At 41.1% G+C, this 26,349-nt stretch overlaps 1 protein-coding gene across 2 annotated transcripts in view; it reads left to right on the forward strand.

Annotated features, from left to right (window-relative positions):
* Positions 1–11,750, forward strand: part of LOC143701800 (neuronal acetylcholine receptor subunit alpha-10) — a 33,128-nt gene extending 21,378 nt beyond the window's left edge. For both annotated transcript variants that reach the window (XM_077195431.1, XM_077195441.1), the window contains 2 exons: positions 3,307–3,839; positions 10,948–11,750. In XM_077195431.1, the coding sequence (XP_077051546.1) occupies positions 3,307–3,839; positions 10,948–11,642 (1,228 nt within the window). In that variant the 3' untranslated portion in view covers positions 11,643–11,750. The remainder of the gene's footprint in view (positions 1–3,306; positions 3,840–10,947) is intronic.
* The last annotated feature ends 14,599 nt before the right edge of the window (positions 11,751–26,349 follow it).

Below are 26,349 nucleotides of genomic sequence, written 5' to 3' on the forward strand. Positions count from 1 at the left end.
TACATGACATTCCTCCAGGGTTGCTGATGTCAGCAAACCCCAATAAACGCCTCATCCGAGAATACGAAATAAGGGGGGCGAGGCCATTTTATATTGCGTTGGAGAAGAGTTATTGTGGTATAGGAGTGTTGTTGCCGCCGCAATGTCGTCGAAACGCTGTTATTTCCATCAGTGCCCGTGGTGCAGGTCCACTTTGTTCAGCCTTCCTAGGGTCGCGGGAGTTAGGGATCAATGGTTAATTATTACCCAAATCTCACTCTATGTGCTGCACATTTTACGGAGGAAAGCTTCCACAATCTTCACGAGTTCAATGCAGCATTCGAACAACGGCTTGTGCTGAAAGATGGAGCAGTTCCAACTTTAAGAACAGAAGCTGTTGTTTACGGGCCACAACCTGTAAGTATGATTTATTTTTCGTCGATGTGTTTTCCTGTAATAGTTTGTTTTGTTAATTGTACGTTGTAGCAAGGAAGTAAACAAATGACAACGCTGTTTGGCTCTGCAAACCAGCTTGTTAAATGCTCATTCATACTTAACGGTATCCGACAAACACCCAACGTTACAAACTTTTTTTTAATCTCAACAGCGAACTTGGAATTAGAGTAAATTATTCTTTGATTAGAGCTTTTATGTTGTTTAGAGCTTTATGTACTGTTTATCGCTTGTTTATCTACAGGCATGCTAACATGGTTCTGTGTTTGATTTGGCTACTGTAGTAAATCCAATGTTTAGTGTTCGTTTTGGTTTAATAGTTCTGTCAACAGATATTCGGCTACAATCGTTCTAAAAATACAAAAGTAACGGTGCCGTACAGTCAGTAACGATCACTATACAGGTCCTTCTCAAAAAATTAGCATATTGTGATAAAGTTCATTATTTTCCATAATGTAATGATAAAAATTAAACTTTCATATATTTTAGATTCATTGCACACCAACTGAAATATTTCAGGTCTTTTATTGTTTTAATACTGATGATTTTGGCATACAGCTCATGAAAACCCGAAATTCATATCTCAAAAAATTTGCATATCATGAAAACGGTCTCTAAACGAGCTATTAACCTAATCATCTGAATCAACTAATTAACTCTAAACACCTGCAAAAGATTCCTGAGTCTTTTAAAAACTCCCAGCCTGTTTCATTACTCAAAACCGCAATCATGGGTAAGACTGCCGACCTGACTTCTGTCCAGAAGGCCATCATTGACACCCTCAAGCAAGAGGGTAAGACACAGAAAGAAATTTCTGAACAAATAGGCTGTTCCCAGAGTGCTGTATCAAGGCACCTCAAAAAGTGTGGCAAAAAACGCTGCACAACGAGAAGAGGTGACCGGACCCTGAGGAAGATTGTGGAGAAGGACCGATTCCAGACCTTGGGGGACCTGCGGAAGCAGTGGACTGAGTCTGGAGTAGAAACATCCAGAGCCACCGTGCACAGGCGTGTGCAGGAAATGGGCTACAGGTGCCACATTCCCCAGGTCAAGCCACTTTTGAACCAGAAACAGCGGCAGAAGCGCCTGACCTGGGCTACAGAGAAGCAGCACTGGACTGTTGCTCAGTGGTCCAAAGTACTTTTTTCGGATGAAAGCAAATTTTGCATGTCATTCGGAAATCAAGGTGCCAGAGTCTGGAGGAAGACTGGGGAGAAGGAAATGGCAAAATGCCTGAAGTCCAGTGCTGCTTCTCTGTAGCCCAGGTCAGGCGCTTCTGCCGCTGTTTCTGGTTCAATAGTGGCTTGACCTGGGGAATGCGGCACCTGTAGCCCATTTCCTGCACACGCCTGTGCACGGTGGCTCTGGATGTTTCTACTCCAGACTCAGTCCACTGCTTCCGCAGGTCCCCCAAGGTCTGGAATCGGTCCTTCTCCACAATCTTCCTCAGGGTCCGGTCACCTCTTCTCGTTGTGCAGCGTTTTTTGCCACACTTTTTCCTTCCCACAGACTCCCCACTGAGGTTCCTTGATACAGCACTCTGGGAACAGCCTATTTGTACAGAAATTTCTTTGTGTCTTACCCTCTTGCTTGAGGGTGTCAATGATGGCCTTCTGGACAGCAGTCTTACCCATGATTGCGGTTTTGAGTAATGAAACAGGCTGGGAGTTTTTAAAAGCCTCAGGAATCTTTTGCAGGTGTTTAGAGTTAATTAGTTGATTCAGATGATTAGGTTAATAGCTCGTTTAGAGACCGTTTTCATGATATGCTAATTTTTTGAGATAGGAATTTCGGGTTTTCATGAGCTGTATGCCAAAATCATCAGTATTAAAACCATAAAAGACCTGAAATATTTCAGTTGGTGTGCAATGAATCTAAAATATATGAAAGTTTAATTTGTATCATTACATTATGGAAAATAATGAACTTTATCACAATATGCTAATTTTTTTAGAAGGACCTGTAGATCCGCAGTCTTTACTCAAAAAAAATCCCTTTGAGGACTGTAGTATAATTTGTTAGAACGATTATATGAAATTCTTGTTTACGAAGCCTATTTTTTTGTAATACTAAGTATAATAATTAGTACATTTAAATTACAGCGTATCTAAAAGGTAATGAGACAACAAAAAACAAACCTTTCTGAAACGTCGTTTAACAGCCGTTCTTGAACAGGTTCTGCTCGATCATCTTCACTAACATTCTCTGGGTCTGATTCGGGCTCAAATTGGTATGGTTTTATTGACAGCATCGTTTATAATACACCAAAGCACAAACTGGCTACCGGTAAAGGTACTGGGCGTGACGTTTCCGGAAAACGTGCACTAGTCGGTTAGCAAATCACAACACACTGGGCCAGCTAAGCAAACTGAGCCCATTGTGTATTTTTGAGGGACTGGCTTCATAGAACCCGGAAACCATCAGACCGTTTTTACAAGGAGGAACAGAGCAGTGTAGAATAAAGGTAAAATATATGAAAAATAATGCAATTTTTTAAAAACGAAGCATGAACACGTTACAGTGCACCCCACAAACACAATCAAGCCTTCGAAAAAATGTGTTTTACCACTCCTTTAAATTTTTTTTTGAAGGAGTATAAAAAAATAATTAAAAAAAAATAATAAAATTGCCAGTGGGGTAAGAAAATCTAATATTTCTTATATAACATTTTTATATTTATCTTGGTTTAAGGATTTTTAGATATTTTTTATATTTTCTGGAAAACAAGACAAAAGACAGTTAGACTAGTCACCAGTAAGAAGGAACCACAAAGATGATGCATGCATTCATATTTGGTTTTAAATAGGGTTATGAAAAGTAGAAAAGTGCTGACTATGACAATGATTTTATTGATTTCTACCTTCTACCCTCCAGTGCAGATGACCAGTTCTCCAGCTCTATGGAGACCAATGTCGTGATCCGCCATGATGGCCAGATTATGTGGGACCAGCCAGCAATATCCAAGAGCTCTTGCAAAGTGGATGTGTCTTTTTTCCCTTTTGATGCCCAGCAGTGCCGCCTCACCTTTGGCTCTTGGACCCACAACGGCAACCAGATGGACCTTCACATTACCCTGGACAGTGCTGATCTCTCTGACTTTGTGGAGAATGTAGAGTGGCAGGTTCTGGGAATGCCTGCTAAGAAGAACGTTATTCTCTATGGCTGCTGCTCAGACCCCTACCCAGATATCACCTACACACTTCACCTGAAGAGAAGAGCTTCCTTTTATATCTTCAATCTGCTCATTCCCTGCATGATGATCTCCTTCTTGGCTCCACTGGGCTTCTACCTGCCAGCCGACTCTGGAGAGAAAGTGTCTTTAGGGGTCACAGTGTTACTAGCCCTTACTGTCTTCCAGCTTCTGGTCGCGGAGAGCATGCCTCCTTCAGAGAACGTGCCACTCATTGGTGAGATCCTGCAAAATAACTTTCACTTGTAATTGTTAGGGGTGTAATGATACCCTCATGTCACGATTTGATATACATCACAATACTGAACTCACAATACAATACTATTTTGATACTCCAAGACATTAGGTAAAAGGTTAACAATTTTTTTACTGTTGATTAAAATACAAAATTTGGTATTACATGAATGGGTGGAACTGAATAGGCTTGGACTTGGTGCTGGTAACCCAATGCACAGGAAAATGGTTACACCAGAACAAAAATATTGATGATTCTGAATCTGAAAGTACAGAATTATTTTAGACAAATATGCTTGCACTCTGTCACAGACTAGATATATTTGAAAAAATGTAGGCCACTTTTTACTTGTAAAATTTGGCATTATCAGGACCCATAAAAAATTCCCCAATTGCATAATTATACATTATATTCAACATTATATATTAGTTTAATGTAGTACTGACACTAAAGCTCTGTAAACTTGAATTTAGCGATGTTCATTTTGGGTAAACTATACACAATACATATTGTCTCTATCCACGATACATGTTGCATTTTTATATTGTAGCACAATATATTGTTACACTCCTAGTAATTGTTACAATTAGTTTTTATTCTAACATGCAGTAACTGATTTTTTTTGCTCATTAAAGGGGTCCTATTATGCTTTTTCACTTTAGTTTGTGAGTTATGATGCTGTTTGAGCATATAAAAGATCTGCCAGGTTACAAAGCTCAAAGTCCATTCCAAAGGGAGATAGAAGGAGACAGAATGCACTTTCCAAGAACTTCAACGAACGGCTTGTTTGGACTACAGCGCCCTTTTTTCGGTCTTTGTGAAGTCATAATGTTACTCATTTAAATAGTCTCCGCCCACGTAATACGCAAAAAAGCGGACAAGGCCTGATTGAGCTGCTGCTATGTTAAAGAGACACTTTTTTTTTATCCACAACTCATTTCTTTGACCTTCCTAAAGCTGACGAACTTGGTGGTTAAAGTTTATTTTAAACTGTTTTTGAACATTATAATCCCAACGTTTACAGCTTCCAGAACCAGAATGCAGGCTACGCACAAAAGCTTCTCCTGAAATGGAGCAGTTCCCACTTTGTCGGGACAATCTGTTGTTTGTGGATCACAACTTGTAAGTATGTCTTATTATTTGTAGTTGCGTTTTCTAATAACAGTTCCAATTATACGGTTTATGTTGTTGCTACGCTCGCCTGCCAACATTAGTGTTGATAGAATGTTTACTATAGCTTTTGTAAGCTGTGGCTTTTGTAAGGCTATTCCTTACCGCCCCTTAGTAAAATTAACCATGGTTTTGTGATCGATTACTGTTTGTATAACCATAGATTTCCGACAAATATTATGATTAAATAGTGTAACATCCTATCTAAAATGTACAAGAAAATGACCCCCCCCAAAAAAACACTCTGAAACTTCCTGTGAAATCCGTGTTTGCAAAGTCCGTGCATGAAATCCGTCCTGGACGATCCTCTGTTTGTTAACATTGCCAGTGTCTGAATCGGGCTCAAATTGGTTTGAAATTGCCGCCATCATTAATATTTACTCTAGAGCAGAACTCATAGTTATGGAGGGCGGGACATTTTCCGAACACATGCTAAGCACTGCCAATCCCAACACATTGGTCCAGCTAACCAATCACAGCACATTTTGAATTTCGGAAGAAGGGGCTTCCTTGAAACCAGAGCTAAACGACGCATTCGGGCCTGACTGGGGAGAGAGGTGCTGTAATAATAAAATATGTGAAAAATAATGTGTTTTTTTTAAAAGGATATTCTAGTAGACCACAAAACAGACTTTGTAAAAGGGCATAAAAGGACCCTTTTAATAATTTGACTATTAATGATAGCGCATAGCCTGTGGTTTTTAAACAAATGTTCAGCACAACACAGAATTACCATTTATGCATTTGACTGATGCTTTCAGTGGCTTCAGCATATACTGCATTAATAATGGTAAAAAAATGCTTAAAACAAGATCAAGTTACTTGAAAAGCAAAATTTGCTAATAATAATAAGATAATTGTAAGATTTGCTTTCAGAGAATTGAACTTGAATTAAGGTTTCTTTGACAACAGTGGATAAGCTGGAAGCGTTAATAAGTTCATACATCAGGAAATGGTTGGGAGTTCCACGCTGCCTCAGCAGAGTGGGAATATATAGTAAAGGAGTATTGCAGCTGCCAGTCTCTGCTTTAACCGAGGAGTTTAAGTGTGCCACGGTCAGACTGGAAATGACTTTACCAGAGTCACGCAACAAATGTGTAAGGGAGGCAGCCCCTGTGGTAAAAACTGGTAGAAAGTGGTCAGCAAAGAAATCTGTAGTAGAGGCAAAGGCTGACCTTCAAATTGGGGATATCGTGGGACAGGTACAGCATGGAAGAGGGGGTTTTGGGCTCAGTTTAGCTCCTCCTAAATGGCATAAGGCAGGCCCAGCTCAAAGGAGGAAGCTGGTAGTCAACGAGGTGCGAAAGCAGGAGGAGAGGATGAGATGTATAAAGGCCATTTCCCAGGCCAAGCAGGGAGAGTGGATGAGATGGGAGAGTGTGGAACAACGCAAAATGGGCTGGCAAGACCTTTGGTCAGTGGAAGAGAGTAGGATCAGTTTCCTTATTAGGTCAACATATGATGTTCTCCCATCACCACAGAATCTAAACCTCTGGGTAGGAGAATATCCCTCTTGTCCTTTGTGTTCATCATATGCCACATTAAGGCACATTTTGACAGGATGTAAGGTGGCTCTTAGCCAAGGTCGGTTTACTTGGCGCCATGACCAAGTATTGCGATGTTTGGCTTTAGCATTGGAAGGCAAGCGTAGTATGACCAATAAGTTGCCGCCTGTTCTAGCAAAACATTACACGCAGAAGACAATATTCATCCGCCCAGGCGAGCAACCACCAAGAAAAGGTGCTAACACCAATTCTCGCCCAGGACAACTGGAAGCTGCTAGGGACTGGAAGATGCTGGCTGATTTTGATTAACGGCTTATTTTTCCACCTGAGATTGCCACCACTAACCTACGACCAGATATTGTTTTGTGGTCTGGATCAGCACGCATTGTTCAACTGATAGAGTTAACAGTGCAATGGGAGGATGCGGTAGATGTGGCATATGAGAGGAAGAAACTGCGGTATGCTCATGTGGCCACTGAAGCAGAACAGCGAGGATGGAGAGTCCAGGTTTATCCAGTGGAAGTGGGTTGTCGAGGTTTTGTGGCACACTCTACCCGGTTCCTCAGAGACGTCGGATTCAGTGGCCAAGAGTTGTGTCGCACAGTAAAGAACTTATCTGAAGCAGCAGAAAGGAGCAGCAACTGGCTGTGGTTGAGTCCGAAAGATTCTAGCTGGCTGTGTACAGGCCGCCAATGCTACGGTTTCGTAGAATTCTTGAAAACTTGAAGAGTCTGATGGTTTATTTGTATTGGTTGTATAGTATTTACAGTCATTATGTTCCTGTGTATATTGCCTGAATGACGGGTAGTTGGGCAGATATTGTGTTTTGCTGTAGGTGGTATGCCATACGGAACCGTTGCCACTGAAACTGCATATGAACGCACCAGTGGGGCTCGACAGCCTTAGTCAAACGGGTTGGCGCGTATGGCTGGGTTGCGGAGAGATTGTGAGATTGTGGTGAGGTCTCAGCAGCAGGAGAGATGTGGAGGTCAGTAAGCTGGGCTGAGTTGATTGGGGGACGGAGGGGGTGACTCTGGGACGCCAGAGTCACTGTCGAGCCCTCTAGAGGTGTCGTGGGCTAGTCGACGAAACGCTGAGGACGGAAGGTGCCCACTTGAAGACCCTAGAGATGTCCCCTACTCAGCTCAATCCAGACGGTTGTCATGGGGGGACCGGACTGTGGTTGCAGCCGTTGTGTGTGCTGACGCGTGTTACCACTAGACAGAAGGAGATTTACATCACCATATGGAAAGAAGCGTAAATGGGTGGAGAAGCATAGGTTACTGTAAAGCTATGTCTTAGTTGGTGCTTATCTTGGCGAAAGCCGAGTACAAATCAGCATGAAGTTTTAACATCTACTCTCGTGTAATGGAAATCATCAAGCATAATCAAAATATTTTTAACAAGGTTTTTGACATTCAGGGGAAAAAAACAAGATATCGTGGTGTAGACTTGAAAATTAAAGGGTTAGTTCACCCAAAAATGAAAATTAAGTCATTAATTACTCACCCCCATGCTGTACCAACCCCGTAAGACCTTCGTTCATCTTCGGAACACAAATGAAGATATTTTTGATTAAATCTGAGAGGTGGATCACTGCTACATAGGCTGCCAGAGGGAATGAAACTTGACGGCCCAGAAAGTCATTAAAGAACATGTTTAAATATTCCATGTGCCTACAGTGGCTCAACTATAAGTTTATCAAGCGACGAGACTACTTTTTTCCCGAAAAAAACCCATAAATAACGACTTTATTCGACTACTCCTTTTCTTCCTTGTGGGCCTGAGACGAGAGTTCAAGAGATTTCCACGACGCATGCGCGAGAACTGAGAAGAGGACGTTCTTCTTCTAATACTTCTTGTTCAGTTCTCGCGCATGCGTCGTGGAAATCTCTTGAACTCTCGTCTCAGGCCCACAAGGAAGAAAAGGAGTAGTCGAATAAAGTCGTTATTTATGGGTTTTTTTTCGGAAAAAAAGTATTCTCGTCGCTTGATAAACTTATAGTTGTGCCACTGTAGGCACATGGAATATTTAAACATGTTCTTTAATGACTTTCTGGGCCGTCAAGTTTCATTCCCTCTGGCAGCCTATGTAGCAGTGATCCACCTCTCAGATTTAATCAAAAATATCTTCATTTGTGTTTCGAAGATGAACGAAGGTCTTACGGGGTTGGTACAGCATGGGGGTGAGTAATTAATGACTTAATTTTCATTTTTGGGTGAACTAACCCTTTAAGCTTTTCCCTGTTATTGTTGAATCACGGAAGCAACAACAGTTATTTTGCCAAGATATCTCTTATTTCTTATTTTATTACATGTCAGCATAGGAGAGAAACCGGCATAGAAGAGTAGGTTACAGGAGAGGTGGTCTTCATTTCAGATTTCTCTGTTCCCCTCGCTGTCGTCTCTCCCCATCTCTTTCCTCTCTCCCCCTCTCCTTCCTCTCCCTTCACTCATGCCAGCTGTATGTGTTTTTCTGGGGTGTTACCCTAAGGATTTGAGCTTATATACACCACTGAGGAACTTGAAATTCCTTGTAAAGTAGAAAAATATACTGCTTATGTTTAAAATGGAACGTATGCCTCATGCTTACATGTGGCACAATCCACTTTCCATAGAAAGAAAACTGTCCTTTAGTATATACATCCTTGGTACATATGCATCAGTGAAAAACATTACTTTCCTTATAAAGAATATAGCACCTCTGTCGATGTATACATTATTGGAAAAACTTTGCATCAGTGGAACATGTTGCATTGCACACATACTCCTTTGCCAAATAAAGCTCTCCTAAAAACACATGTACAACATACTCTGACTTCAAAAAATACATTATACAAAAATAATAATAATACTGAAAATACATTTAACAATAAAAGTTTAGTCTTTACGTGGCCAGAATTTGTTCCCATGATGTGATATTACTCCCACAGCTTGTTATTACTAAAACGAGGGAACAAATTAGTACAATATGACCATTATTGAATTAATTCTTTATTTTTTTTCCGCATGTCGTGAAATACCAAACGATTTTATTCGAAGTTTGTAAGATCTACGTTCTACGTCAAGAATATGTTGAAGTCATTATTTCTGTATCAAAAACCATGACCATAAACAGTGAGTACCAATTTCAGTCTTACATTTGAGACAAAAAAAATGAAAAGAAATTGTTAAAGATATGTCTACAATTAAGGGAAATATGAAATCTATACTATCTTCAGCTGAACAGCTTTTGCCCAATTACAGACTGATAGATTTTAGCATGTTCCCAAATATCATCACAAGAGTCATCATTAATTACAATTGATAATTACTTTTCCCATATTTTCCAGGTATTCAGTATGTCTGTACAATTCATGCAGCATTAAGTAGAACTAAATAATTTGACCTCAATTAACATCAAATAATGGACAATTAGAAGTTAGAACCATAGTTTTCCATCACATCTTAAGTGCATGCTCTGTGTTAAAGTGTCTTTGGCTGAATAAATCTGTTCTGGCACTTTTAGTTCCTACCCCAAAAAGTGTGCACATGCTGTATAAATGTTTAGTCTTCTTTATTCAGCACAACACCCCCTTGGATTCCATTGGTGTGCAATTAAGTGTCATGAGTGATCAAACGGAAGCATTTGTAGTTAACTCTTTTATTTAAATGATGATATAGATAGGCAGTCCAAGGTCAAGGCAAACATGTTAGTAGCGCAGGGCGCAGTAGCGCAGCCACTACCACTGCACTGTCATCTGACCATCACTCCGATGGTCAGATGACAGTGCAGCGTGCAGTGGTAGTGGTGGTGAAAATCCAACGACGAACAGTAATCCAACATCCAACGAACAAGAACCGGAACAAGAGAAGCACACGACTGAATGAGACTGGGAACACACACACCGAGAACCACAAACAACGATCTGACAAAGGAGATGAGAAGTTGATGAGAATATATACACATGAATGATAGACTGCAGCTGGTGATGGGTGATTGCTGACGAGCGCTGATGAGTGGCACGCCCCTCTAGTCAGCACACACACATACAATAACAGAACCACGAGACAAGGAGCAGACATAGGATTTACCAACCGTGACATTAAGGGGTTCACCAAAGAGAAAACACCTCCACCCACAAGGCCTGAAATAAATAATGATCAGACTGAATGAAATGCAAATAGGCTGCTAGAGTAATAAATAATATGCCATGGGTCAATAATTTTAATGAGCCTTTCTAATTAATCTAGGGCCGCCTGCAACTGTGCCTTTTATTAGTAAACTCACTATTGGAGTTGTAGCTCCGTCAATGGTTAACTGGAATAATTAACAAACTTTCATCTTGAGGTCAGATAATCAATGTCTCTTTAAATATCTATTTATTAGAAATGAAGTCTGCTGTTTATGTTCACCAATTCCAATGTTTCCACAGGGAAATATTACATCGCCACAATGACAATGGTTACAGCTTCTACAGCCCTGACTATCTTCATTATGAACATTCACCACTGCGGACCAGAGGCCCAACCTGTTCCTACATGGGCACGTCGCTTTGTCCTGCACTACCTGGCTCGGATTTGCTTCGTTTATGACATGGGTGAGGGCTGCCTGTCTGCTCACACAGACAAACCTGCACAAAAGGGAAGCAGCTGCACTATAAACGGCCAGGCCGGGGGCGAGGACTTCGCTCTGAGGGTACGAAGCATTTCAGCCAGTGACGGTTGTTCACAAAAGATAAAAGATCAATTAAATGAGGATGTCAGTCCAACCTTATCACTAAGGCAAGGAAGTGAGTGCCACACTGGCTGGACAGATGGTTCCTGTGTGGGCATTGACCATGGAGAGGTTTCCGGAGCTACAGGAGAGAGAGTGTTGGAGAGCAGAGCTACTGGAAAAGAATCAATGAAGAAAAGGGAGATGCTTGTTGAAGGTCAGTGTTTATGTAATCAGCAAAGCCTCTTGAGGAATATCGAGTACATCGCTAACTTTTATCATGAGCAGAAGGCCACGCAGAGACGAAACGGGGAGTGGCGGAAAGTTGCCAAAGTCATGGATCGCTTCTTTATGTGGATATTTTTCATCATGGTCTTCCTGATGAGTTTGCTTATTATAGGGAAAGCTGTCTGAATGCTTGATATGAAAGGCACCAGGGGCCTCGTGCATACAGTAAATGTCTGTGCAGGTCTAACAAATGAAAAGGTTTGCAAATGCAAAAATTTAAATAAAAAGAGAAAATATCACCAAAATGGATTGAACTCCCTTGTGAAAAAGAAGTGTGCTTAATTGTATTGAATGTACACTAGTAGTGTACTTCAGATCTTAAAAGTATATTTAAAAAATGTTTTTGCAAATAATACAAAATGATTGAAATGAAAGGCCTCTTAGTGTACTTAAAGGGAGTACAGTGTGCACTGTAATAATGTCCAATTAAAATGTTACATTTTAAATTGCAATTTGTAAGCACATTTTAAATCTAGTTTATTTTTTTTCGTCTTGGTTTAAAATAGTTCACTTATATTGATGTGTTGTCTTGACAAACTAAAGCACATGTAAAGTTCTTGAGTATAATTTAACTGTAGTGTGTTATTCGATATTACATTTAAAGTGAATATATTTTAAATGTACTAAATTCGAACTTCATCATTACAAATGTGTAACTACATAAATGTATTAACTACATGAAATACAAGTTTCAATAGGAATTACATTAAAGTATGTTTTAGTTTAACCTAAATGCTTTTCGGTACATTCAGCAGTGCACTTTAAACATATTTCAAAATTGATACGCACCTAAAGGGATAGTTTGCCCAAAAATGAAAATCCATTATTTCTGACTGCAAACTTGCGACCTTATTTCAGTTTTTATTTAAATCTATTTAGCATGTGTTAATGCCAACTGCATAAATTTTGGTACAGGTGTGTATTTTATTGGAATTGTACTATTTCACCCCCATTTCCTTCATTTTGCACCTGGTACACAAAAAAGTTCCACACATGACCTTAAGAACAAAAATGGCTCCTTTGCCAATTTTAATCTTAGTGCCATTTAACCATAAAATTATGCAATCTTTGTTAATAGACTTAAAGGGTAAGTTCGGTGTTTTACAAGTAAAGCCCTGTTTTAAGATCGTTTCTGATTAAATCGAACGGTTAAGATTAAAATTTGGACACATGCTGCTGTCCCGAGACGCAAAAATCGCTGCAAAAAATGCTTTCCAACAGGTTTTATCCTAGTTTTTGGAAGAAAAATAGGTCCACAGTTTTACAACGAACGGTAAAACACCTGTTGGAAAGCATCTTTTGCAGCGATTTTTGCGTGAGCATATCAGTGAACACCCCAGACCACTCGGTGAGTTTCAGGTCTTTGTAAACTAAAGTTTAATGCGTTTATATGAATGATTGTTCCAGTGCCCCTATGACACCATTGTATAGGTGGGGGGGTGCTAACACAAAAACCTAAAATTCTCGGGACAGCAGCATGTGTGCAAATTTTAATCTTAACCGTTCGATTTAATCAGAAACGATCTTAAAACCGGGCTTGACTTGTAAAACGCAGAATTTACCCTTTAATAGACCTTCATCCTGTTGGCTAGGCTTAAAAATTATTTTTTTAAAGTAATGTTTTACCAGTGGGTGCCACTTTCTCAAGTTTGGCCTATGAAGCAAATACCCGCTTTATTCCTGTTTTCTCCACATGCATATTATTGAGCCAATTGGATAAATTATGCAGCTATAATTGTGGGTATGGATGTCAGAGTGTGATTTGTATGTGTGTAATAAAACAATTGTGTGTGTGTGGTTGTAATATTAGTGATACTGTACTGCAAATCAAAAATCCAACCACTGTGTACCAGTGGAGCTTTGCTGGCAATAATAGGGAAAATTTAGTACTGCGCCCACAAACAACATCTTACTGAAAGCAAATTTTTTGAGATATCAACCTAAAATTTGGAACACAACTTGTTTACATAGATGGCTTTGATTTTCTTGCAGTTTTAGAGTTCAAACCAAGGTTTGGTTTCACTTTTTAAACTTTTTTTTTTTACTTTTCTTTCTACAACAATAATCTGCCACGGGTCTTCTTTAAAATGAGACCAAACTTAAGTTTGACACAGACATTTTTGTCCTCTATGGACCTATGTGTAACTTATTTTAATAAACTGTTCAGAACCTGTATGAATTTCATTTTCCTGCTGAACACAAAAGAAGATATTTTGAAGATAATGGGTAACCAAACATTCAATTTCATTGACTTCCATAGCATGGAGGGGAAAAAAATACTACGTGGTCAATGTGGTCCATCAACCGTTTGGTTACTGACATTTTTCAGGATATCTTCTTTTGTGTTTCAGCAGAAGAAAGAAATTCATACAGGTTTGGAACAACGTGAGGGTGAGTTCATGACAGAATTTTCAATTTTGGGTGAACTATCCCTTTAAGTATATTCTATTAAAGTATATTATATCCATAATAAATAGGCCTATTAAAAAAAAAAAGTCTGCTAAAGTGTACTTCCTTTTCACAAGGGCAAGCTGGACATATTATGTCTCATTTGTTCTCATCTCATTGTACAGGTCCTTCTCAAAAAATTAGCATATTGTGATAAAGTTCATTATTTTCCATAATGTAATGATAAAAATTAAACTTTCATATATTTTAGATTCATTGCACACCAACTGAAATATTTCAGGTCTTTTATTGTTTTAATACTGATGATTTTGGCATACAGCTCATGAAAGCCCAAAATTCCTATCTCAAAAAATTAGCATATCATGAAAAGGTTCTCTAAACGAGCTATTAACCTAATCATCTGAATCAACTAATTAACTCTATACACCTGCAAAAGATTCCTGAGGCTTTTAAAAACTCCCAGCCTGTTTCATTACTCAAAACCGCAATCATGGGTAAGACTGCCGACCTGACTGCTGTCCAGAAGGCCATCATTGACACCCTGAAGCAAGAGGGTAAGACACAGAAAGAAATTTCTGAACAAATAGGCTGTTCCCAGAGTGCTGTATCAAGGAACCTCAGTGGGAAGTCTGTGGGAAGGAAAAAGTGTGGCAAAAAACGCTGCACAACGAGAAGAGGTGACCGGACCCTGAGGAAGATTGTGGATAAGGACCGATTCAAGAACTTGGGGGACCTGCGGAAGCAGTGGACTGAGTCTGGAGTAGAAACATCCAGAGCCACCGTGCACAGGCGTGTGCAGGAAATGGGCTACAGGTGCCGCATTCCCCAGGTCAAGTCACTTTTGAACCAGAAACAGCGGCAGAAGCGCCTGACCTGGGCTACAGAGAAGCAGCACTGGACTTCAGGCATTTTGGCATTTCCTTCTCCCCAGTCTTCCTCTAGACTCTGGCACCTTGATTTCCGAATGACATGCAAAATTTGCTTTCATCCGAAAAAAGTACTTTGGACCACTGAGCAACAGTCCAGTGCTGTTTCTCTGTAGCCCAGGTCAGGCGCTTCTGCCACTGTTTCTGGTTCAAAAGTGGCTTGCCATGGGGAATGCGGCACCTGTAGCCCATTTCCTGCACACGCCTGTGCACGGTGGCTCTGGATGTTTCTACTCCAGACTCAGTCCACTGCTTCCGCAGGTCCCCCAAGGTCTGGAATCGGTCCTTCTCCACAATCTTCCTCAGGGTCCGGTCACCTCTTCTCATTGTGCAGCGTTTTTTGCCACACTTTTTCCTTCCCACAGACTTCCCACTGAGGTGCCTTGATACAGCACTCTGGGAACAGCCTATTTGTTCAGAAATTTCTTTCTGTGTCTTACCCTCTTGCTTGAGGGTGTCAATGATGGCCTTCTGGACAGCAGTCAGGCCGGCAGTCTTACCCATGATTGTGCTTTTGAGTAATGAAACAGGCTGGGAGTTTTTAAAAGCCTCAGGAATCTTTTGCAGGTGTTTAGAGTTAATTAGTTGGTTCAGATGATTAGGTTAATAGCTCGTTTACAGACCCTTTTCATGATATGCTAATTTTTTGAGATAAGAATTTTGGGTTTTCATGAACTGTATGCCAAAATCATCAGTATTAAAACAATAAAAGACCTGAAATATTTCAGTTGGTGTGCAATGAATCTAAAATATATGAAAGTTTAATTTTTATCATTACATTATGGAAAATAATGATTATGTTGATTGTGATTTTGTTTGTTTTTTTGTGTGCATTTGAAGTCACATTAAAGGTCTGTGATCCTGGTACAGGACACTAAGTCCCTGCTCAGTTAGGTCACAAAAATATCCTTGTTATTTAACAGTAGCATCAAACTAATGTACCACATTATGTTTACTGACTTTAGAGAAAATATAGCTTTAAAGCCAAAAGCCAAGCAAACAGCCAACCAAGTTTTTTATTACATGGATGCACTCTAGTCTTTTCTGCTTTTTACTTTACAGCTAAAGTCTTTACTATAAATAGTTTCGAGCAGGAATATCATAGCATTATGTTTGCAATATTAAAAAGAGACACAAGAGGGAGAAAAATACAGTATATGGAAAGCTATTGATCTATTTTTCCGGTAAACATGGGGAAATGGAGATGCAGAGCAGATGACAAATGGAGCCAAATCCAGAGTAACACTGACTGTTTTATATATAGGACTATTCCATAACGTTGGCTGTTACTGCATGTGAGCCATAGTACTGCCTGATTTGTGTCACACACACACACATATATATATATATATATATATATATATATATATATATATTTAAAATACTATATGCACTACTGTATGCAGAATATCATTAAATGTTTAGATACAGTATTTAATTGTTTAGCTATGCTTAGCCAATGTCTGTGAAACAGAAGATGTTTATTGGGATATTTGAATAAATCAGAAAGCTAAAACTTTTTGTGATGTCTTATGAATGTGTAGTGGGCACATTTCAACCCTCACACAGTGTGTAAATCCATCAAAAATCCTCATTAAATGATTTAATCTCGTTCTTCCCACAGAAAAGGACGGAAATAAATGCTCACCCCCTTCAATAATTAGTTACTGGTGAGATTTATGCAATTAACCCTTTCAGCCTATTTTAAATCCCATTTAATGAGGCGATGTAGTTACTGAACTTCTAATAAGTTTGCAGTCAGAAATAATGGATTTGATATAAATCATCAAATCACAACATTAAACATTCATTATTTATTGCACTCCACCATCTAACCTTTTGCTCTGTGTGTTTTCACAGCAATATTAAGGTTAATTAGCCCTTGGCTTCAATAGACCTCAGGAGGGATGGCAGAGATATAAAAACTACATTCATCACACAAATTGAGGCTTTTTGAACTTCTTCTTTGATTATAGAGCCTCCCTGAAACTTTCCAAATATCCCTTTAGAATTAAATTAACCCTATAATTCCTTTTAAACTTAAAGTGTTTTTCTTACACTGCCATTCACGTTTGGGGTCAGTAAGATTTTTTTTTTTTGGAAGGAAATTAATAATTTTATTCAGCAAGGATCCATTTTTACCCCAAATAAATTCGGTTATTTTGAACTCTATTCATCAAAGCATCTTGAAAAAAAGTATCATGGTTTCCACTACGGCATAACTCTTCCGTTCAAGGGAACTTGTGCTGCATCATAAGTTACAACGGTATGGGAACTATAAAGGTATTTTTGGTGCAAATCAACTGAACGCCTGTGACAGTGAAATTTATAGTTGTGTAGAGAATAGCCACACATGTGTATCAGTAAATTTGAAGTCACAGAGAGAAGTGTTTTAAGAGTTGAAAACTTATAGACTTTTTTTCTCTTCCACAAACAGTTACACCTTCTCAAGTTCTCCATTGCAGGTGCACAAATCCTATTTTACAAATCACAAATTAAAAAACTCGTACGCTCACATTTTTGGTACAGTTGTTGCAGTGTATATGGTGCAAAACTTATAGAGGGGTTTCATTATACGTCATCAATCCAGAAGTCGGCCATTTTGGTGGCACTGAACGTAAACAATGCCACTGAACTGAACGGACTTGCATATTTGGCTGATTATTGCTGCTGAAAAATGGTCGTGTTTTGTCTGTACTAATCGGTCACACCGGGAAAAAACATTTAGAGTTCTATAGACTGCCAAAAGTTAAAGAGAAGAGTGCAAAAAAAAAACGATGAAAGGCGGCGTTTGTGGTTGAGCAGGGTTGCCAACTCTCACGCATCGGGCGTGACACTCACGCATTCATCCTCAATCTTACAGTCTCACGCTCAACAAAGAAATCTCACGCTAAATTATACATTCTTCTGTGCTTAATTTTTTCACTCATGTGCACTAATTTCCGAATTACGATAACCCTCAATTTACCCATCTGCATCAAAAAATGTGAAGTAATGGAGAAATTTTGCTCATCCGCAAATCAGTATGTGAATTCATCTAATGAGAGTTGCACACTTGTAGTGTAGAATATTTTCTCTCAAATGTCTTATACATTTTTCTATCACAAACACAAGTACATAACTACAACTGCTTGAATCTGCTGCGGCGAATCTGCTGTTTTTTGCTTTCAAGTGACAAGTTGCGCGCACTCTCCCTTTTGCACCATTGATCTATGTGAAATGTGGAGAAAAAGTGAGTTTTGCATCTGTAGAGGCAGTGGGTGGGGCCTACATGAATATTAATGAGTTTCTGCCTGGCCAGTGTTACACTCACTTATACTGACACCTACTGGCATGCGTCCGTGCAGCATCACGCAAAAATAAAGGTTTACAGTAACGGACGCAACGTTATTCTTAGTGACCTATGATAGATTTATTTTGTGTCTTTCCTAGAATGGGCAGTTTGTGAATTTGCGAGATAAGCAACATAAATAGCACTGGTATTACAAAACATTCAGTGGCACAATACCAAATACAGACGTGACACAAATAACACGTTTGAAAAAATATTACTGACTTTAATGCGTTTAATTGATATTTAAAAATATCACAAAATTAGGCTATTTATTTAGGATTTTGTGTCACAATTCCGTCAGTATAGGTGCTCGATTAATCTGTCAGTCACTGGTGTCATACCTGTCACACTATCCACTGGCACATGCCAATGAAAAACGGATGTGCCACCGGATGTGCCAATACGCATAGTGACGTGCCATTGGCTTCTGTGCATCTGATGCCATGTCATTTAATGTTAATACCGCCTCTCCATATTTGGCTCGAGAGCATCGGTTCCGCAAGCAGACTGTGGAATACTTATACGTTTACACCAGTGCATTTTCATTTTAAAACACATAACCTTCGCTACGGTTGCGCCTGCCGTCCACACACACTACTCCGGAGTTTTTGACCCTCGAAAACGGAGACTGACCTCTTCAGTCAAGTCCGAAGCAAGACAGTCACACGCAAGTGACACAACCCATAGCAACGCGTTATGGCAACGACACCCCAGACTGACAGAATTGTAAAAATAAACGTGAGTTTAGGCTACTTTAGTTTTGTACACATTGTCATGTTAATTATAATCAAATGCATTTTGTTTTATTGACCACAATATTATCATTGATATTTGTTTGAGGAGGGCACTTTTCATTAATTTTGATAAAGGGCAGGGGCTCGAGCACCCAAAGCCCCCCCTCTGCTCGTGCCTGCATACATGTATAAATTGGAAAATTTGTGAAATGACGAGCAAACAGCGTTTTACATGTGTGTTCCTCCCTGTCCTTGCTACATTACGGATGGGGATACATGCGATTTATGGTCGTTTGTTTGGGGAGCATCATGGTCAGCTTTCAAAGGGGCTGATTGTTTTCACTTTGCTCCTTCCGGGTGTTCTTCGAGAATGCCGCCCTGGCACGCGGTCCTCGCAGTTCGGGTACCGCTGCTGCCGAGGCAGAGTGGCGACTTAGATAATAATAATAATAATAATACATTTATTTTGTATAGCGCCTTTAAAATTTGCTTTCTCAAAGCGCTTTACAGACAAACATAACAACAGAAAAGAAAAGCAACACACTTTAAACACAAAAATAAGCAGGTAAAATAAATAAGCAGGTAAAATAAGTAATCAGATAAAAGCAATCCTAAAATAAAATGTTTTAAGAAGAGATTTAAAAGTCACTAATGTATTTGCTTCCCTAATGTCAGCCGGGAGAGAATTCCAGAGCTTGGGAGCAGCGAAGGAAAATGCTCTATCACCCCTAGAACGAAGCCGCGTCTTGGGAACAACCAACAGACCACTCTGAGAGGAACGCAGATTACGACATGGTGTATAAGGCAATAAAAGATCAGTCAAGTATTGAGGAGCCAGATTATGCAAAGCCTTATATGCCAGCATAAGGATTTTAAAATCAATACGGTACCTGACAGGGAGCCAGTGCAAAGACTCCAAGACAGGGGTAATATGATCCCTAGCCCTGACCCCAGTCAATACTCTGGCAGCCGAATTTTGCAGATATTGCAGTTTGTCGATTGATGATTTAGATACACCAGCTAGGAGACCATTACAATAGTCAACACGTGAAAAGATAAAAGAGTTTATCAACCTCTCAGCAACTGTAAAGGACAGCATAGGACGTAAACGTGCTATATTTCTGAGGTGATAAAAGGATGTCTTAACCGTATTCTGCACAAAAGGCTCAAAAGACAGTGTGGCATCAAATATGACACCAAGGTTTTTTAGTTTGCTTTGAAACTCTAGGGCAACACCATCAACTGACAGAGTGAGAGACCCAGCCTTTCGCAGTTGATGAGGAAAGCCATTCAATTAAGTGTATGTTTAATTGAGACGCAACCACACCCTCCAGGATTTTAGCCAGGAATGAAAGATTTGAAATCGGACGATAATTTGTAAGAATTTTCAGATCAGAATTTTGCTTTTTTAAGATGGAAGTGACAGCAGCAGTTTTAAGTGCTGCTGGTACCACCCCAGATGACAAAGAGTCATTGATTATAGCAAGAACTGAGGGACACAGAGGACCAATGCAAGATTTAAACAGGCTACAAGGCAGGGGATCAAGTATGCAAGTGGAAGTTTTCATACGAGAAACCTGCTTGCAGAGCATCTCAGATTGTAAAGTAGTAAATTTGGAAAAAGGAGTGCCAGAGAAACTTAGTGTATCAGCTGTACGATCAGCAGACCCAAAAGAAGTGCAGATATTTTTGCGAACATTGTTAATTTTTTCACTGAAAAATTTGAGAAACTCGTTGCACATCCAATCAGATGAAGTCAGAGAACTTACACCATCTGCATTAAGAAGACTATTAATTGTATGAAAGAGCTGTCTAGGATTGTTTTGATTATTTTCAATAATATTCGAAAAATGTGCAGATCGAGCAGTTTCAATAGCTACTCTATATTGTGTCAAGCAATTTTTCCATGCTTGGTGAAACACAATTAAACCAGAGCAACGCCATTTACGCTCCAATTTCCGACATGCAGCCTTCTGTAATCGCAAATCATCATTATACCAGGGGGCTGACTGAACAAATGAGACGTTACGTGTTTTTATGGGTGCGAAGATGTCCAAGTTGGCTGTAAGAACATTGTTAAAAACTACGATTTTATCCTCAAGAGGTGCAGAGGACAAAACATCTAATGAACTGATAATCGAATTTACAAAAGTAGTGTGATCAATTGATTTTTCATTTGCGGAATGAAATGGTTCGTGTGGTCTCTCTACTAGAATGGAGTATCTTAATATTAAAGAAGATAGCTAGATGGTCAGAGAGTCCAACATCCGTAACAGAGAAATTAGAGAGAAAAGAATCATTTGCAATAACTAAATCCAATGTATGACCTTTACAATGAGTAGGGACGTTTACAAACTGAGAAAGATTAAAACAGTCCAGGAGTGATAGGAAATCCTTGGCCAAGGTACAGGCTTTCTGATCTACATGTATATTAAAGTCGCCCAAAATGCGAAGACCATCGTCCTGTTTGTGCCATGTTTCCGTGAGAAGAAACATGTCTAGTTTTTTGTCCATGATAAAATCCGACAGCAGCAAAGCTTTATTGTTCACAGAGCGCACGTTAAGTAACGCGGCTTTTAATGGGCTTGCAGTCACCGTCTCGCAGGGATGACACTCAGAGGAAGGACGTGATAGGTTAGTAAAGTCAACACCAGAGTAAGACAGTCTTCTAGTCCTTCGACAGCAGTTCAAAATTGGGATGGAAGAAGACGAGGAAGAGATGTAGCTTCGTCCTGAACTCCGATGAATATACCGCTTGGGCCGCAGCAATCCAGCCCTCTCACAGTGGGCATAGTTGTCGCTAGACAGATTATAATTCCGCTTCAGGGATAACAGCTGGCGGGTGATCCCCATCTACAGGTGGATCTAGTGGAGGGGTTGAAGACAGGCTCTGCCTTTTCTCTGCTTTCACCCGCTAGATCCAGTACCTACTCTCAGGGGTCAGAAGCACGCTCAGAGGTTTCTTCCACCCTAAATGTGTAGGTCCGGTGCAGCAGCTGTCCAGCTCCGAGCTGTCCATCTGGCCATTGTACAGGAAGGCATGTCGACGGCTCCCTTTGAGGCCATCACAGAGAAATTTTTAACTTTCAAAACTGAAACTGAAACTGTTTTTCTGCTGGCCATTTCATCTCTAAAGACAGGAAACCTTCAGGCACTGTCGGTTGCCACTTCTTATTTAGAGTTTGCACCTGGCATGGTGAAAGTGTTTCTACACCCTATACCAAGGTCCCTACTAATGTGGCGCGATCCATAGTGTTGCAGGCCTTTTGCCCTCCTCTCTTTCGGACGTTGAACCAGGAGAAGCTAAATTTGCTATGCCCTGTCTGGGCATTGGATGCTTATTTCCACAGAGCTTCCCTGTGGCAAATGTCTGATCAATTGTTTGTGTGCTTCGGGTCACCAAGCAAAGCATGAGCAAGTAGATATAGCAAGACTATCTCTCTAGCATATGGGGCTTGAGGACAGCCTTCACCAATGGCTGTCAGAGCTCATTCAACCAGAAGTATGGTGGGTATCCCCACAAGAAGTTTTGTGACGCGGTGGGCTGGTCCTCTCCACTTACATTTGTGAGGTTTTTTGACCTATACTTGGACACTGCACCAGGGTACTGGGTGCTCCTAGGTTGTGCTCTGCAAGATTCACACCAGACAGGCACTTGCCAGTATGGCAGAGTGGTTGTTAACCTTCCCATAGTGACGCGATTTACGGCACAGCTCGAGTTCCCTTGAAAGGGAACGTCTCAGGTTATGACTGTAACCATGGTCCCCTTAAAAGGGAACAAGATGCTGCGTTGCCCTGCCATACTTCCTGCATGCCTGTGATTGACTTGTTCGGCCAATCAGGTCATGGGTTAGGTATCTTGAATTGAATACGGAAACTAATTCACACAGAGGCGTTCCCATAGCATCGTAACTTTTGATGCAGCCTCTCATTCCCCTTTCAGGGAACTATGGTTACAATCATAACCTGAGACGTTTTCCACATTGAGAATAAGAAATGTTAATTGCACACCACATCAGCATATTAATGATTTTTGAAGGATGGCTGTTGAAAATTCAGCTTTGCCGTAACAAAAAAAATATATATAACAGAAAACAGTTACTTTAAAATGTAATAATATTTCACAATATTACTTTTTACAATATTTTTGATTAAATAAATGCAGCCTTGGTAAAGACAAGAGACTTTTAAAAAACATTAAATAATCTCACTGACCCCAACCCTCTGAACGGTAGTGTTTATCATATGACATTCCAGGAATTAACTTTTCTCATGAAGAATAATGTAATAGTTACGCAGGCATGCTAGCTATGCTTTCAAGCTTTAATTTAAATTTAAATGCTATATACTATAAGAGTTTACTCATCACCAAGACTGCACTTTCTGGTGATTTGCCTGGGAAGCATGAATCTGGCCTTGCAGTTTTGACTTGATTGCGGTACCACAGTTCATGCTGACTCAGGAGGAGCTTTGATTCAAGTAATCAAGAGTGCTCATGCGTGTCATGGCAGTATAGTTTGTAGGAAGGTCAGATAGAGGATCCTTCTCAAATAGACAGTCAAACTGACAGGTGTATTTACAATATGCAATTTAAAAGTCCAAACCTAGGATGAAGTATAAATCACTGCTCATGTCTATTGTTCCACAGCACTTTCTTTCAAGTTAAATAAGTTAAGCAAATAAGATTCACCTCCTTTTTCTTTAAAACATTCGACTTGCCATTCTCCAAATTATATGGTAGCAGTGCTGCCAAATCAGCTAAATTTACTTAAATTTAGAAAAAAATTCTAAAGCCTGGATACATTCATTTAGTGAACTGAATATTGTGGTGAAGGACGGCCGAGGGACGTGAGAGAATGGCGCGAGGGCTCTCTCACGGAGGAGCGGAAGCTTAGAGGAGGAGCGACGACGTTGATGATCGAGAGAGGAACAGGCCTGTATTTTAGTTGTGTTTTGTTTTTGTATTTGTATTTTAATTCTGCCAGCAGTCGTCCGCGAGGGGCTGCTGGCGGTATTTTGGTTTGTTTTATTATAAATAACATTTCTTTGATTGTTCGCCGGTTCCCGCCTCCTTCTTCCCTGAACATTGCTACAAATATATTGAATGTAGATAATTGTGTAACTTTCCTTCTTCATAAAGGGGGTGGATTGTAATCCACTGCTGCTTCAATATGTAGCCTAATGAGTGATTAATAATCAAGGTTAAGCATTTCTAAATAAAATGAGTGATTCAAGTAGCCTATACTTTTAATCATATGTTTGCTGTGAGTGTTAATCAGCTGCTTTTAGGTAGGCTACATTCTGATGTGACCCTCAACATGTGTTGTCTATATCTGTTTCTAGCTGACAAATTAAGGTTACAGGTGTTCAACTATACGTGACTTCACCTGATTTACAGAATTGTACCTCTTTCATGTGTATTTCTCTAGAAACTAAAGTGAATAGTATCTGCAGTGTTGTGCCTGAACGCGTCTAGCAACACTAGCCACCAGTGTCGTACCGCCGCATGCGTAATCAAAACAAAAGGCAGCAAGGAGGTCGTATGATCATAAACGAGTTTTATGACAAGGTCGGTGTGGCAATAATTTTGAAAAATAATATGGAAACATATGGAAAAAAGAACAATGAACTAGTTAAAAAATTCAAAGTATGAACAGAACTAGTTCATTTTAAAATCTGGGAACTCAGAGCTGGGGGGGGGGGGGGGTTGTATTGTCTGCACACGCAGCAAGGTCTCTCGCTCGCTTACGTCTCTGCCGTGCACGCGTGCGGTTTGAAGCACAATATCTGTCTCGCATGCACGCTCGCTCTAGATAGATTACGGGATATTTTAACTAATTTGCAGTATAACTAGTCGATCACAAGTGGCTCAACAGGTAGATATATAGATAAACTCATCTTTCAGGCATTTGACCGACCGGGTTGACACTTCAACGTGAGAAATCGGGGGTGTGGCGTGAGAGCTTGAGAATAGGGTCAATTGCGTGAGTCTCACGCTCAATGCGTGAGGCCGTGTGTCCACCAAAGCGCAGCTGGCGTAAAATTCTAATTGTTTTCAATGGGAGCGCCCCGTTTTTTAAACGCCATGAGCGTAACGAGGCGCTGAGCGTGTATTTAACGCTCAAGCGCCGAGCGTTCAGCGTTTTTTACTGGTCGCCGATGTCACGGAACACACACAGGAGGCAGAAAATCCAAGAGCAGTAGTTTTTAATTAAAGGGCAATCCAAACTCGTAGTCATCCAGGCAGGTGTCAAAATCCAATAAGGCAATCCAAAACACAAGACAAAAACAAGAAACGGGCAGATACAGACTAGAAAGTGAGGTGACATAAACCAAGGACTCCGTAACAAACACTAACACAGACAGGGAATATATACACACAGAACTAACAAGGTGATGGGAAACAGCTGAGTGCAATAATCAGATAAGTGACAGAACAGAATGCTGGGAATTGTAGTCTAATGTGAATGACACCATGAGAACGAGGACCTCTAGTGATAACCCAGGGAAACACAACCAGACACTGTGACAGAACCTCCCCTCTACGGAGCGGCTACCAGACGCTCCATGACAGTACACAAGACAACACAAGAGTCCAAGAGGAAGGTGGGAAATCCAAGGGAGGGATGGGAGGGCCGGGACCATGAAGGGGAACAAGAACAGGGGGTGATGGCTCAGCCAGCGACCAGGGCGAAGCAGACAGTCCATCGGGCAGCCAGGGCGAAGCAGACTGTCCATCGGGCGGCCAGGGCGAAGCAGACTGTCCATCGGGCGGCCAGGGCGAAGCAGACTGTCCATCGGGCGGCCAGGGCGAAGCAGACTGTCCATCGGGCGGCCAGGGCGAAGCAGACTGTCCATCGGGCGGCCAGGGCGAAGCAGACTGTCCATCGGGCGGCCAGGGCGAAGCAGACTGTCCATCGGGCGGCCAGGGCGAAGCAGACTGTCCATCGGGCGGCCAGGGCGAAGCAGACTGTCCATTGGGCGGCCAGGGCGAAGCAGACTGTCCATCGGGCGGCCAGGGCGAAGGAGACTGTCCATCGGGCGGCCAGGGCGAAGCAGACTGTCCATCGGGCGGCCAGGGCGAAGCAGACTGTCCATCGGGCGGCCAGGGCGAAGCAGACTGTCCATCGGGCGGCCAGGGCGAAGCAGACGGCCCATCGGGCGGCCAGGGCGAAGCAGACGACCCATCGGGCGGCCAGGGCGAAGCAGACGACCCATCGGACGGCCAGGGCGAAGCAGACGACCCATCGGGCGGCCAGGGCGAAGCAGACGACCCATCGGGCGGCCAGGACGGTGAAGAACCCTCGGGCGGCCAGGGCGGTGAAGAACCCTCGGGCGGCCAGGGCGGTGAAGAACCTTCGGGCGGCCAGGGCGGTGAAGAACCCTCGGGCGGCCAGGGCGGTGATGACCCCTCGGGCGGCCAGGGCGGT

Source organism: Siphateles boraxobius, unplaced genomic scaffold (assembly GCF_051911475.1).
Source record: "Siphateles boraxobius isolate OS27281-9 unplaced genomic scaffold, OSU_SipBor_1 11, whole genome shotgun sequence".
In the NCBI taxonomy this organism is placed as follows: Eukaryota; Metazoa; Chordata; class Actinopteri; order Cypriniformes; family Leuciscidae; genus Siphateles; species Siphateles boraxobius.